We start from the raw sequence: 13,774 nt of genomic DNA on the forward strand, positions 1-13,774 counted from the left end.
TAAAAGAGTTCACTTTTTTCTACTTTGCATTTGCTAACCAACTTATTTCACCTATTGCGTGCAGTGGTGCTGAAAAAGGTGTCTGTTTTACTGCTGACATTTTTTTGGCAAAGGCAGATGGCTTGGATTAGAGCTACTGAGACCATAAATATGTCACTTGAAAACACACACATACTACCATGCATATACATTCATAATGTTTATATAGCACTGGATTTAGACTATTTTAAAATCCATTTGCTCTCCTGAGTCCGCTGACTTGTCACATTAAATGATTTTCCTCAGCAATCAGTGTAATGTCCAGACACAGCATAGGAGACACACTTAGCAGTGCAGTGGGTATCTCAGCAGGACATCACAGGTAGGCTCAGCAGCAGCAGCTGGGAGTGAAATCACAAAGAGAAAAGAAGCACCCTTCCCCCTTCTCCTTCACCTCTGAAAGGAAATGATTTGCCCTCTGCAACTGCACCATAATAGAAACAATTGGCATGGAAGATAGAGATAAAAATGCAATTTCTTTTGATAGATTGCTGAGCAGCATAGCCGTTCTTTGTTCATTTTTTGCTTATTTCTATAAGAAAATTTTACTCACCTAAGAAAAGATTTGGCTGGATGAATTTTTAAAACAACCGGGTCTTCTCTGTATGTGAAATGGCTGCTTGTGTCTCGAATAGCTTCATCGATTTCCATTCTCACACGATATTCCTGGGGAATTTGCTGTGCTGGAGTGTAGCACTCCACAGTGCTCGCTGATATGCTGGGAGGACTGAAAACAGATTGCTTGTCACCATTATAAAACATGTACTTTGCTTAAAACACTGTCCTTTACTGAGCCCCAACGTTGCCTAAGGATCTGTTTGTAAAAAAAAATGCCATTGATTTTACTGCTGGATAATCAAATTGCAACAGCATGGCTGAAGCTCAACATTAATCTTAATCCAGTTGACTTGCACCTTGCCTGATGGAAGGTGTTGCCCCGGTACTGGTGACAACCTCATGAGCCCCTGAGCCCTGCAAAGGCAGCTTCCAGCCTGGAAAACAAGAGCACACTCCAGGTTTAAGGAGAATGACTTGATCTGCTATAACAAAAGGATAAATGCCTCTTCCAAATCCACAGGAGTTACTCTCTGTTAAAAGCCTCAAGTAAGGGTGCTCTTGTGGGATGTACCAGATGCTGAGGGGCAGGCAGAGGGCAAGGAGAAAGGAGAAAATTCAAGAAGAGCTGGCTGAATTCAGCAGAGTCTCTGGGATATCCACCTTTCCCTTGCTATCATGCTTGGCCATGGAAGTCCTCTTCCTCCTACACTGAGCTCCATGGCTGAGTGGACAGCAGGAGGATCCTGAAGTTTGAAGCACATGAAATGTGGCCAGTGGGAGCAGGGCACATCAGAGACAAGGGTGGCAACTGACTGGAGAAGTAAATGTAACTTTACAGCTGGTTTCAGTGATTTGGCCCCAAGCACATCCATGGGCCATCCAAGTGAGGTTGTTCTCTTAGAATATAAGAGATGGTCTCCAAATTAGACAAAAGGGACATTTGCTACAACCTCTGAAGCTTTCCAGGAAGGTGGGGTTCACCCTAAGGGACAGCAATTCATTCATCTGTATCAGGAAGCTTTTTAACACCTCTTAAAGGAAAAAATAAACCTTGCCCTAGCTGCCCTCAGAACTGGGGAAAGCTGCCTGTTTAGCTAGGGAAACACCTGCCTTGAGAAATTGGTTAAGACCTGCATAGAAGTCTCCAGGTAACTTGGCTAGTGAGAAAGAGGGATACTGGAGATGCTTACTGGGAAAGTCTCAGCTATTGCTCGATACCTAAAGGTCCACCTGACCAACATCTGCACCTGAGCTGCCTGCTGTCCCACCCCCATAGTAGATGTCTCAGATCAATCATTCCCAAAAAGTTTATATATTTCTCCATTAGTTGACAAAGACACCAAGAAATGCAACCCTAACTATTAAGGAACAGAAATGATGAAGATCTTTTTAGTGATCAGACTTGAATATATAAATCCTTTTTCTTTATTTAGTCAGACTTGGCTGATTTGATCAAGAGCATGCAATAAATCATTCAGCAGTAAAGAATAAATTTCATCTCTCCTGACTCTGAATCTTGTGTTAATAGGCTACTGCTTCCCCATGGTCTCCACAAGTGTGAAATTTTACCACTATGACTTTCCATAATCATTAGATGATGCTCAAATTTCAGAGGAATTGCTGGATGTCCTGTTTCTGGAACACACTGGGCCAGATTCTGCCTTGTCCACAGAGGTGACAATTCTGGAATCACCCTGCTGTTCCTAAGCACAGAACCAAGCAGGATTTGTGCCATTGTAGAATGGCTACCAAATTCAGAACTCATCTGCCCATAGTGGAGAATCTATGTTTGGCATTTAACATTTATATACAGCTGTGGCTGAAGGCATTTCCACACAGAACACATCAGAGATTCATGACTGAGCTCCTACTGGATCCAGTACAGAGCCACAAGAAATTCTGGCTTAAACCTCCAAAACAATTTTCTAAATACCAGGAAAAGCATGATGCTGCCAAGCTGATGCTGGCTCTGTTTTGTGGGCTGTTCTCTGACAGCAGTGCAGAAATCGTGCTCCTCTGCATGGGACAGACATTGTCACCCTGGTCAGGTTTCCAGCCAGCCAGGCAGCAGGAAATGGTAACTTGTGCGCACTGGCTGCTCCCTGGCAGCTGCTGCTTGAGCAGCAGGTCTTGCTAATACAGGAGACAGGGCTGAGTGTGTGGGAATCAGGGTGACAAAAATGATGGGAAATAAGCAGTTTCTTGTCCATTAGAAGCTGATTTGACACTTCTCTATGCAACCTTTTAATGAGGTTAATGAAGACATTACAGAATAAACAAGACTTCCAGAGAACTGTAGTCCCTTCTAGAAATCTTTCAAGGATCCTAAACTCAGGATACTTACTGCTTATTATAAATTCCCCAATAAGTGACACAAGAAGAGGAAAGCAAATGTTTGAGTTTGTTTTTTTAACTCCAAGCCTTTTAATCAAGACATTTCAGTATTAAAGGCATTGTGTTTTAGTTAGTACATTACCTTTTCAAAGTGCATGGTTGCTCACCAACAAAAATCCTCATGGATTTCCCACTGTCTAGGTATTTTCCAGCTACAGTCAGCAATGTTCCTCCAGATTTGGGGCCATAGGTGGGAGATATACTTGTTATTACAGGATTCTAAGGGGAGGTAAATATAAAACCAGTGGATTATAAAATTATTTTCCAAATGTAAAGAGGAGGACTTAAAACATTTGTTAACATTTCCACGAAGTAACAGTAAAGCCAACATGAATACAGAATTTACCATGCTGGATTGGACTCATGAGGAGCCCCTAACAGTTAATATGGAAGCTAATTTTGACTAAAAAAGTTTAATCTACTACTTACCACATATGAAAATGTATTGAATAGTGTTTTGCCATATCCAACAGAAATACTACTGGATATATTAAAACTTGGACTTTTTGCAGCAGGAACTGTGCATTCCAGCCTTTAAAAAATAAGGAAAAAATGGGATTACATTTTTTTTCTGATTGATTTTTTCATATTAAAATAGAACAACTTCAAAGTCATAATAATGGGGAATCCATATTAAACAGATCATCAATCTATGTGCATCATGGACATTTCAGAAATAATAGCTAAAAGAACTGTAGGTCTCTTCCTTAATAATAAATACAAATGCTGCGGACTTTATAATACTTGGCCACAGAAAATAATTTTAGTAGATCATATGCATTTCAGAAAAAAGAAGCATGACAGAAAAACAAATACCTCTATTCAATGGCTGATGGATTTTTAAAAATTTTCCTTTAATATCAAATTTTGGCAGACAATAACATTAGAAAAAATGAATTGTATGCACAAGCTTGTAGAAAAAAAAATTAAATATTACCAAAAATTAAACTTGAACTTCTGCAGCAGCATGTGTCAATGTATTATATTACATTCACACAGTCTCATATATAATCTAGTCTCCTTAAATCATCTTGTTTCCATTGAGACTGTTCAGAACAGCAGCTAGGAGGGTGCTCAACACTTCTGGAGCACTTGCTGGAGTATCTGCACTGCTGTGTATGTGAACAACAAAGCTGTGCCACGATTTGTGCATTGCTTTGGTGGGAGAGAGAGGATATTCGCTGAACTTGTATTTCTGCAAGATAACAATCATAGTAACCTCTGTCTTAAACTTAACCCATTATCTCTGTGTCTCAGATACTTATTTCTGAGGAGGAGGAGAAGGAGAGGTGCAGTTGAGGGTCATAAGCCTCTGGATGACGCAATACCTGCATCTTCTCACACTTCTCTCCAGCAGCTTTACAGATCAGGAAGACAGAGGTGACACAACTTAGCCCAGCAGGATCCTGGCCAAAGGAACTGCCTCCTTTTCAAACCTTTGAATAGATTCATTCTTGCCAGCTTTAACAGATGTTGAACAGCATTTCACAGACAAATCAGAAAAACTGCTGCAGGAGCTATTGCCATAAACTGGATATATTTAATCTCCATTTTGAGCATTGTTTTTCTTGGTGAGTTTATTAAACCATGGGATTTCTTAAAATTTGAAATTTTAGAATCAGAGATGATACTTACAGGCTGAATGTTTGTATTTGCAAAAAATTCCATACCACATAAAGAACATCTGTATAAATGGAAACTAATATTTTAGGTTTCTTACCTATTTTTGTTGCTAGATTTTGCTTCCAGAGGACAAATTTGTCCTCCAATATGGATTACTGTATTTTTAAATTCAAATCTATTATTTTTGCTGAATCCAAAGTCCCATCCACATAGGGTCAATTTTGTCCCACCTTCTATGGGAGCGCTGCTTGGGAGAATCTGTTAAAAAAAATACTGTGTTAGTTGAATCAGGTTTTCTTGAACTTCACTTGGAGCTAAAGAATGGGCAAAGGAATATTTTTAGAAAAGCATTTCTTTTGGTAGACTATGTCCTAGCATTCATCTTAATTGTTCTTCACCTTTCATTTGTCACATTATGAGCTTTCTTTGACAGTAGCAATAAATAACAAAACCTGTACTAGAAAGCTTTGAAAGATAGTGTTTAGGGGCACTGAACAAGCTGTGCATTGTAATAGTCTTTTAAATCCTGCAGTTCTTGTCTTTCACATCTTATTTCTGGTGTGTTAAACATACAATATACTTATTTTGTTAGAAGCTGAATGCTGAACACAAAAGAGCCCCCAAATGACCGTTTTTTTGCCAGCTTGATGAAAGTTGGGTTCAGAGAGAAGTAGCTTCAAAGACACCATAATCCAATATTGCGTTGACTGTGATAAAGTTAACACAACTTCTGCTATTCTTTCCTTAAACGTTTTACATTTGGTCACCTCTAATTCCAAGTTAAAAATAAACTGCCCCTCAGAAACACAGACAATCTACAAAGGAAATACTTTTTTTTTTTTGTGTGTGTGTGTGTGTGTATGTGTGTATTGTAAATTGTCCTGTAAAATATAACAATGGTGGGAAAAACGTAGGAACACTATAGAAGTCTTACAAAACTCAGTAAAAGTACCGGTTAGTACTGTCAGTAAAAAGAACCCAAAACCTACCAAAAAACCAACAAAAAAGAAAATACATTAGTTCAGGAATTATGAGGACTTTCAACAGTACTGCCCAATTTTGCAAACATACCAGTACCACTAGACAAACAAAAAAGAAAGAAAGGAATGAGAGACTGAATTTATACTTGTGATTATAGTGCCTAAGTATCTTAATGCTTTAGTGATAATAATTTTGCCCCTAAAATGCAATACAGCTGTGTCCTTCAAAGGACCCGGCTTAATTTTCAAGCTGAAAGGAAAGTGTTTGAGTGATACATGGCTATTATTTCATCTGGAAATCCAGTAAGACAGCACATTTCTTTTCAACTCTCTTGTAGCTATACTTCAAGACTCTCACAAATGAACTTTGTAGATAGAAAGGCAGCTGAAGAATACTTCAAAAGAATTATACCATATACTATATACGGGGAAATTTACTGCCCTCGTTAGAAACCAGACAAAGAGTCTGACTTAAAATGCACTGAAGCCAGGAGGAACCTTTTCTGTTTTAAAGAGCTTTGAATCAGCTCTCAAGGAGCAAAGAGGGAACCTATGCAGGAACAGCATTTTTTTACAAATCCGTAAAAAAGGAGTGATAGTTACACAGCCCCTGACACACAACTGCAGCCAAGAGCTCGGAGCCATTCTGCGCCCATGAAATCTGTGCTATTCCCAAGTTTAACTTTTCCTTGTTTCTTTGGAGTTTTCTTCTTCAAAATCTGGATTTGACTTCAGATTCTAGTTTTCTATTCTGCTCAGTATCAGCACATTATCTATTTTTGAAATAACAAAACCCTAGCAGAAAATGAAATTGCTCTGTGGGAGTACAGGAGGTCCTGATGTTTTGTACAATGCACTGACATGTGGCATTTGTAGAGTTTGAAATGTAATCCACTAGTTAGCAAAATATGGGCTTCACAAAGCCATACGGAACAAAAACTGAAGGCACTGAACGTGTTTTTAGTGATCTTACATGGCAAAAGAGACTTGTGACAGTAACCTGTGTGCCTTAATTGAGAGGTAGCAAGTATTTAGTACATTTTGTCGACAAATTTAGGAGGCAACACCTCTAAGTAGATACCAAAAAATAAATAAACAAAATCTTAAAGTTTTGTTTTTAAGTTCTACCGAACTCCCCTGTTTTTATTCAAGATTTGTTTTTGTTCCATTTGTTCTGTATGATGAGATGTCTGAAAATCAAATGTAGTTTTCCAGACTTTTTCTTGAATGGACAGTGAACCTCCTGTTCTCTGAACTGAGTGTGTAGGCCTCTTCTATGTACTTACATTGCACTGGTAGTAACAGAAAACAATCAAATCAGTTATAAATGCTATGAAATGCAGGATTTAAAAAATATTCTGTTATCTCAACCGATAACATGGAGCAAGTCCCGTCATTCTGCTGGTCTCTGAACTTTTGGTTAAGGGAGAAAGTTAATTTTGTTTTTGGAAAACTTTAAAGCATTGTGTTTCCTTTTTATTTATGTTGACAGCTAATGTCCCCTTCTATACTTAATATATTTTTGGAAGAAAATGCCTATTTATTAAAGTTTCATTAGCCTATTCATTTTAATTCAAAGACAAGAGCAAGCACCCGTGAAATTCCCAGCAAAGCCTCCAACCTAAACAGGCAGCAGAAGGCCTGATGCTCTTGATACGTCTGATACAAAAGCCAGCTAAAATGACTCACTTTAAAAACAACAACAAACCATGTCAGATTTTTAACCACAACAAAGAATCAGAAGGGAGACCAATTTATTTCTTCTTTTACATCCTTCACCTTTTAGCGTGACCTGAACACCACGCACAGATTCCTGCAATTTGTTCCAGCACCAAGTGATCTCCAAGGAGACTCCCTCCTGGCTTCCCTCTAGAAGTGCTCGTCCAGGCTGATGAAACTCCTCATTGTTGGCAGAGGCAGTGGACGGGAGCAGACTGGGAGCTGGGCTGTGCAGGGGATGTGTCCTAGTGTCTGCCCTATTATGCTGTCCATGTCTGGGCAGACTTCACTGCTCCTCCCCAACCCACAGTTCCAAGGGAAGGTACTTAAAGCAGGGAAAAGAGACAAAGGATCTGCAGAACTACATGGGAAAACATTGGCCTTCTCCTCTGCCATCCCTCCTGTGAGGATTTTTTTTTTTTTCCCCGTTGTACACCAGTCTGTGTAATAACCTGGGAAAGCATCACTGAAGACAGTTAGCTAACATCCACTGGACCAGACCCTCAGGGAGCAATCTGCTCCCCTCAGGTTAAAGTGATCATATGACATATCTTAAGCAATCTGTCCCTCTGAAAGCTGCAAAATATTAGGGAGCGGTTTGGACTGAATTTCAGATACTATGCAAAGCAGGTCATCCTCCGTTTGTTAGGAACAAAACTAGCTTGTTTCTTACATTTTATGCATGTGAGTTTCAAGACAGATCAGAAGATGATGAATAATCTGTTTTATATTTTTTTCAGTAATCATGTTAAATGTCATGGTCCAGTAGAGCAGGAAATTTGTCTTAACAGCTAGCAATTCAATGGATTTAAGTATCCAGCTGCATTTTTCTTCCTTACAAGCCTTCTGGAAGCAACTTCTACCAACATCGGCATGCAGTAATTCGAGATTCACTTTAAGATCCATCAGTGTCACAGATCCATATTCATTACAGGGGAAGACTGGGCTTGTGCTGAGCTGGCTGGGCTGAGCCACATGGGGAAGGGAAGCACCTACCCAGCCCCATGCCCGAGGTGTGCTCCCCTCCCAGCACTTCACAGGGCCTGCAGAGGTGGCTGTGGGGGGCACACCTCTTGGTCTAAGTGCCTGTGCACGGGCTCCAGGTTCTTGGTTCTTAAAACTGCGGAGTGAACACATTCAAAACTGAAATTAAAGAGGTCTACATGAGTTCAGCCCCTCTGAAATCAGAAATTAAGCAGTTTAGGGCCTGGGAAATATTTTTTGAGCTATGGAAATATACAGCCACTGCTGGAAAGTTTGCAAATTAAAAAACATTAAGGGTGCTTGAGTTCTAGAAAAGATGAAACAAACTGTGCAGGATAGGTGAGTACTTTGGCCCTGCAGAGGTACAGAAAAATATATAAGAGCTAATTCTTACTGCATACCTTTGACTTGGTGAGTCAGTCTCATACAGACTAAGGCTGGAAAGGATTATTTTACTATCTAATATAACCATTTTGAAAACATATTATTTTTATATAAAGGAAAAGTAAATTGTTCACATTACACATTAGCAGGTTTTGTGCATCTCCTTTGCCCTAAGTAAATGGCCATAGAATGCAGGCAAACTGCCCCTCCCCCTTCCATTTTCCATCCATTTTGGGTTTGATTCCTATAAGTCTTCATTTTTTTTTCACTGAATTTTGCCTGCGTTAATCATAAATTTTGTGTCTGAAAGGTGAAGATGGAAAAACCCAACCCTGTAAACACGCATTTCTATACTTCTTTCTAGATTAATAGCAGTTTTGTCTTAAACATTAAAACTTAAAAATATTGTTGTATGTGAAATCATATGCCTGGATGAAAGAAATACATTATTTATTAAAACCCACTTTTTTATCCCTTTCTAAGAGTTTGGCATATCAAACTTTCATGTCTGTTTGTAAGTTGTATTCTAATAAGGGAAAATGTATTTTTAACTACAGGATGTAGTTTAAATGCACTAACACAAGTGAATGTGTTAGTAAATGCTACCAGAAAGTTTTACGCTTGTCCTTCCCTTAGATTTCTAGTCCATCAACTGCCCTACAAACCTCTGCCTTCAGAGTCATGTCACACTTCACATGAGAAGATTTGGTCCCACATACAGTACAGACCCTGCATTAACCATGGCTGGATTAAATCTGGGCTGAGCCAGTGCAGCTCTCTGCTCATCCGTGCCTTCTTGTTCTCACACACCCTCGATGAGCTCTGGCTGGCTGGCAGCAGCCTCTGGCTCCCCTGTCCCGGGGGTGCAGCTACAGGTTTGTTCCTTGTTGGTGCCAAGTGGACCCACAGGAAGAAGGAGCCAGCCAAGAGACATTATGGAAAAAACCTTCCCAGGAGCTTGGGTAGGGGAAAGAAGGGATTTTTCTCACAAAGAAACACCAGGCTTTCTTTCCTCCAACACTGGAGCCAGCACAGGGATGGATGAAGAGTGGGAGGCAGAGACCTCCTGTGCTGGATCAGGCTGTGGTGGCTCTGGGCAGGAAGTGCTTTCCTCCACTTTTGTCCCTGAGAGAGGCCTAAGAGGAGGGATGCTCCTTTCTGTGACTGGCTTTCATGTCAGACCCCTGCCAGGCTGGCTCAGACCCATCTTGTTTCCCCATCAGAAGTGCTTTGTAGGGCCAAGGGTCTCCCAAGGCTGGTAAGGAGGATCAGACAAACCTGTCCATCCGTGAGCATCTCAGCCCACAGTACTCAGGGAGCCCATGTGCATCCAGTCAGAGGATTCATGGACATCAAGGCTGAGGGGAAGTTGAGGAAAGCTGACAATTTATCATGATTACATGAATAGAAAATTTTTACAGAGTGCAGACCGTTCTTCCCTCAAGAGATAATGTGAGAAATCCACCACTTTACCTCATAAACCCTAGGCAAGCAGGTGTCCTGGGTCCAGGTGTTGCTGGGGCACTCGGAAGACCTGAGGCACTGCTGGCCGCACCAGCCACACTGCATGAAGGCTGGTGCCAGCAGGCACTGGCTGCAGGACCTGAAGTGATGGCAGCCTGGCCCCTTCAGAGGAATCTTTGTTATCTGTCAATGGAGAGACATGATGCATACATCCTTTTAATACATGCACTAAGTGGAAAGGAGAATCTCTATTTATGCATAGCATGCTGGTGCTACTCAGATTTCAGATGTGCAAGCCACAGTTCGACTTCTCTTTAGCTCAGTAATTATAGGATCTTATAAGTAATTTAACTGACATGATTTTAAATTCGCTTGGGAGAAACCCTAAAGGCATCTTAATGTTATATACAGTTACTACCAGCATCTGGTGTTTACAGCAAGATAGCATTTTTTGCTGATGGAGAAAGAGAACAGCAGCGTGCTCCTCTCCGTTCTGTATCTCAGTGTGCCTTAGTTTATGCAGTGTATCTCAGTATGCCTTTCTTCATACATTTGTAAAAATAGGCATGATGGCTATTTCAGCTTTGGTGAGGCTGTATTAGTATCTGTGGCACACTTCCAGCATGTGGCTGCCTATGCACTTGTTTTTTAAAACCTACCATCAAAAAACCCATACTTTATCTAAAATACAAGTTAAAATTTATATTACTTACAATATCAGGATAGTTATGAAATAGTCATTCTAAACATGTAAGAATTATTTTTTGTCAAAATACTAAAATCAATATATAATTACATTACTATATATTACTATATAAGAGCGTAATATTTCTTTATACTTCAGGACCTTCCTTATATTTATTTTTTACATTTTCTGAAGATCACTCTTATAAATAACTCATACATTTCTAGTAAATGATTAATAACAATCTTTATGGCTGATGTATTTCTGTAAGTCCTTATAGAACTCAAGGGGTCAAATTATTGCTTACGATTATGGTTTAGGATTATCCGTAATATTATCTGCTGATGTTTTAAACCTGTTCTTCAATGCATATCTACTTATGACAATAGCATATTTATGATAGCTCTTCATTTTTTATTAACTCTTTGTAGACTACATGCTAAAGCTATTTTCAAGCCTTACCGACTTACAGTTTTAAAGACATTCATGTACTCTAGCACATGCAACTGTCCTTAAAAAGTTACAATGCTATGACACAAACCAAGAAAAGCCAGGAAACTGAACACCATTCTTTTCTTAAGCCATTGTGTGCATTTGTCTTTGCAAGCACTTGAATTAGGGACAGGTTTTCAGCCTTAAAATTTGCATTTCCTGGCTTTTGTTGGTTTATATCACCAGCTCTTACATTATTTAAGCATTTCTCAATGTTAGGCTGCCAGTTTGTTTAGCAGGGGAAAAAATATATCTTGGAGGAATCTTGCACCCCCAGTGTTCCGAGGGATTGGCAGGGCCATGAGGATGCAGTGCAGAAAGCAGCAGTGTGAACAGAGGCTTACACAGTGCACAGGAGGATTAGATTATGAACCACTCACCTTCTTCCCAGTCACTACCAGGGTATAGCCATCATCTGCTAATGAATTCTTGACAACAACCTGGGGAGAGATGGGGTGGGAGTCTAGCTGAAAGCTGACATGTGGAGTTGTGGATTCTGAACGGGAAACCACTATCTAAGAAAGAAAGAAATTTTGAAAATCAGCAGGCAGTATGTAACCCAAATGCATGCTGCTCAGCTGTCTCATGTTCTCTGCTTGCATTAATTACTTTGCATTACATTGCATAATATTTTGCATAATGTTCCATCATAATCTGATTAAAGTGCTATAAAATCTACTTTATTTAATACAGCAAAATCATGGCCGTTGGAGGATCCTCAAAATACACCATATGTATTAAAATATGCAGGAGTCACTGCATGTTTCCTAGTCCTTCAATTTCAGGTATTTATACGTCACCATAGAAAATGAAGATAGGTAATTTACTCAGCCCTATATATTTAAGAATTAAGAATTTTATCTACAACGTCTATTTAAAATAATCTTAAAACTCCAGGCCTTCAGAAGTCAAAAACATTTCCTTCTATTTTCATTTTGGTCCTTCAGTTTGAAGAGCAAACTTCACCCTGTGTCAACAGCCTCTGGTCGTGCTGCACGTGGGGCAGTTGGATTGCAAAGCTATGTCAGGCACTGCAGGTCGCTGCTGTGGGCACTGCCCAGAGCCACCAGTGCCCAGAGCTCACCAGTCACAGCTGCCCAGATGGATATTGCTCTGACAAGCTCCTTGCAAGGTTTCCTGGGCATCATGAGCTCTGGCTTCTGTTGGTTTCTGTGTGAGCCAGGTGTCCAAGACTGAGCATTCAAAGCACTTCTTAAATTACAGGGAGCGGTGGAGGATCCTTTAAGAGATGCTCCAAAACAGGAGCCTAATTTAGTCATCCTGAATCCCCTTTGCTAAAACCTTCTCTCTCTCTCTCTCTCTCTCTCTCTCTCTCTCTCTCGATTTTAGGAAATCTTAGGGAAATTAGTCACGCCAGTATGAAATTCCCTCACTGCTCATCTCTCTGCATGTTGAGTTACCTAAATTCTTCTGAGAATCTGGGCCCATTCCTGCAAACACACGCCTAACTTTACTACTGTAACTTTGTTGACTTTAACGGGATGAGTCATGGCTGTTAAGCAGGGGCATAAAGCATCTGCAGATCGGGGTGGATATTTGATAGCAAGGTTTTATAGGCTTGGGCCTGCAATGCAGAAGGATGTGCGCCCAAATGTGATAGCATCAGGCAACAAAGGCAGAGGATTGTTTACATGAGGGAAGATCATGTTCATGTTTCAAAAGCTGTATCACGTGTAGTTTACTTAAGGAATTTAGATAATCAACATTTGCTGAGAAGTTAGGATTCAATGGGGTTCATTATTTAAAAAGATTTAAGCCATTCTGGAAATAACTTGTATGTCAAATGTTTCATTTTTTACTATAATGAAGCTTTTCTTCTGACTCTGAAGGCAGAATCAGAACAGCCAGGACATTGACTTACACAATTTCACTGGCTTTTCACACTGCCAAGGGCTTTCAACAAGATGGCTGACTCCAAAACTAGACTTAGAGATGCTGTAATTATAGCTGCTGTTTTGATGTAATTCAAGACTTAAATAAAATATATGAGCAGTTAATTTATGCCAATAACTGCTCCACATCCCAGAGGTATTTATAGTTTGGGGTTGCAATAGGCTTTATTTCTTTAAAAATGAAACTGGTTTTGTTACGAGCTTTGCTATGGATTTATTTCACAGCACAGAAAGTACAGATTTTAGAAATCAATAAAGTATGATCGTTTCTGGTGACACAGAAGTATGGTCTCTAACTCAGTGTAATAGGGCATGAGCTCTGTTTTTCTATTCAGGACAATGAAAAATAGAATGGACTGGAAAGCTGCATGAAAAACCTTGATTAATGTTGGCATTATGGGGAGAGGTAGCACCACAGCTGCAAATACCTTTTTAGTTGATCATTAGCCGTGTCTCATCTCGAATACCCACTGCTATAAAATGCTAAGAATTCTTTTCCATCATTAATCCAGGCTTCCTCTTATTGCCAAGCATTCTTT

The 13,774-nt window shown here is 39.9% G+C and overlaps 1 protein-coding gene across 1 annotated transcript in view; it reads right to left on the reverse strand.

Annotated features, from left to right (window-relative positions):
- Positions 1 to 13,774, reverse strand: part of MET (MET proto-oncogene, receptor tyrosine kinase) — an 86,772-nt gene that overhangs the window by 29,643 nt on the left and 43,355 nt on the right. Inside the window, exons 5-10 of the mRNA XM_041421062.1 lie at positions 11,703 to 11,837; positions 10,155 to 10,328; positions 4,712 to 4,872; positions 3,421 to 3,523; positions 3,074 to 3,210; positions 593 to 757 (exon numbers count right to left, since the gene is read on the reverse strand). Coding sequence (XP_041276996.1) covers positions 593 to 757; positions 3,074 to 3,210; positions 3,421 to 3,523; positions 4,712 to 4,872; positions 10,155 to 10,328; positions 11,703 to 11,837 — 875 coding nt within the window. The remainder of the gene's footprint in view (positions 1 to 592; positions 758 to 3,073; positions 3,211 to 3,420; positions 3,524 to 4,711; positions 4,873 to 10,154; positions 10,329 to 11,702; positions 11,838 to 13,774) is intronic.

The sequence above is a fragment of the Onychostruthus taczanowskii genome, unplaced genomic scaffold, assembly GCF_017590055.1.
Source record: "Onychostruthus taczanowskii isolate IOZ18803 unplaced genomic scaffold, ASM1759005v1 scaffold68, whole genome shotgun sequence".
NCBI classification, from domain to species: Eukaryota; Metazoa; Chordata; class Aves; order Passeriformes; family Passeridae; genus Onychostruthus; species Onychostruthus taczanowskii.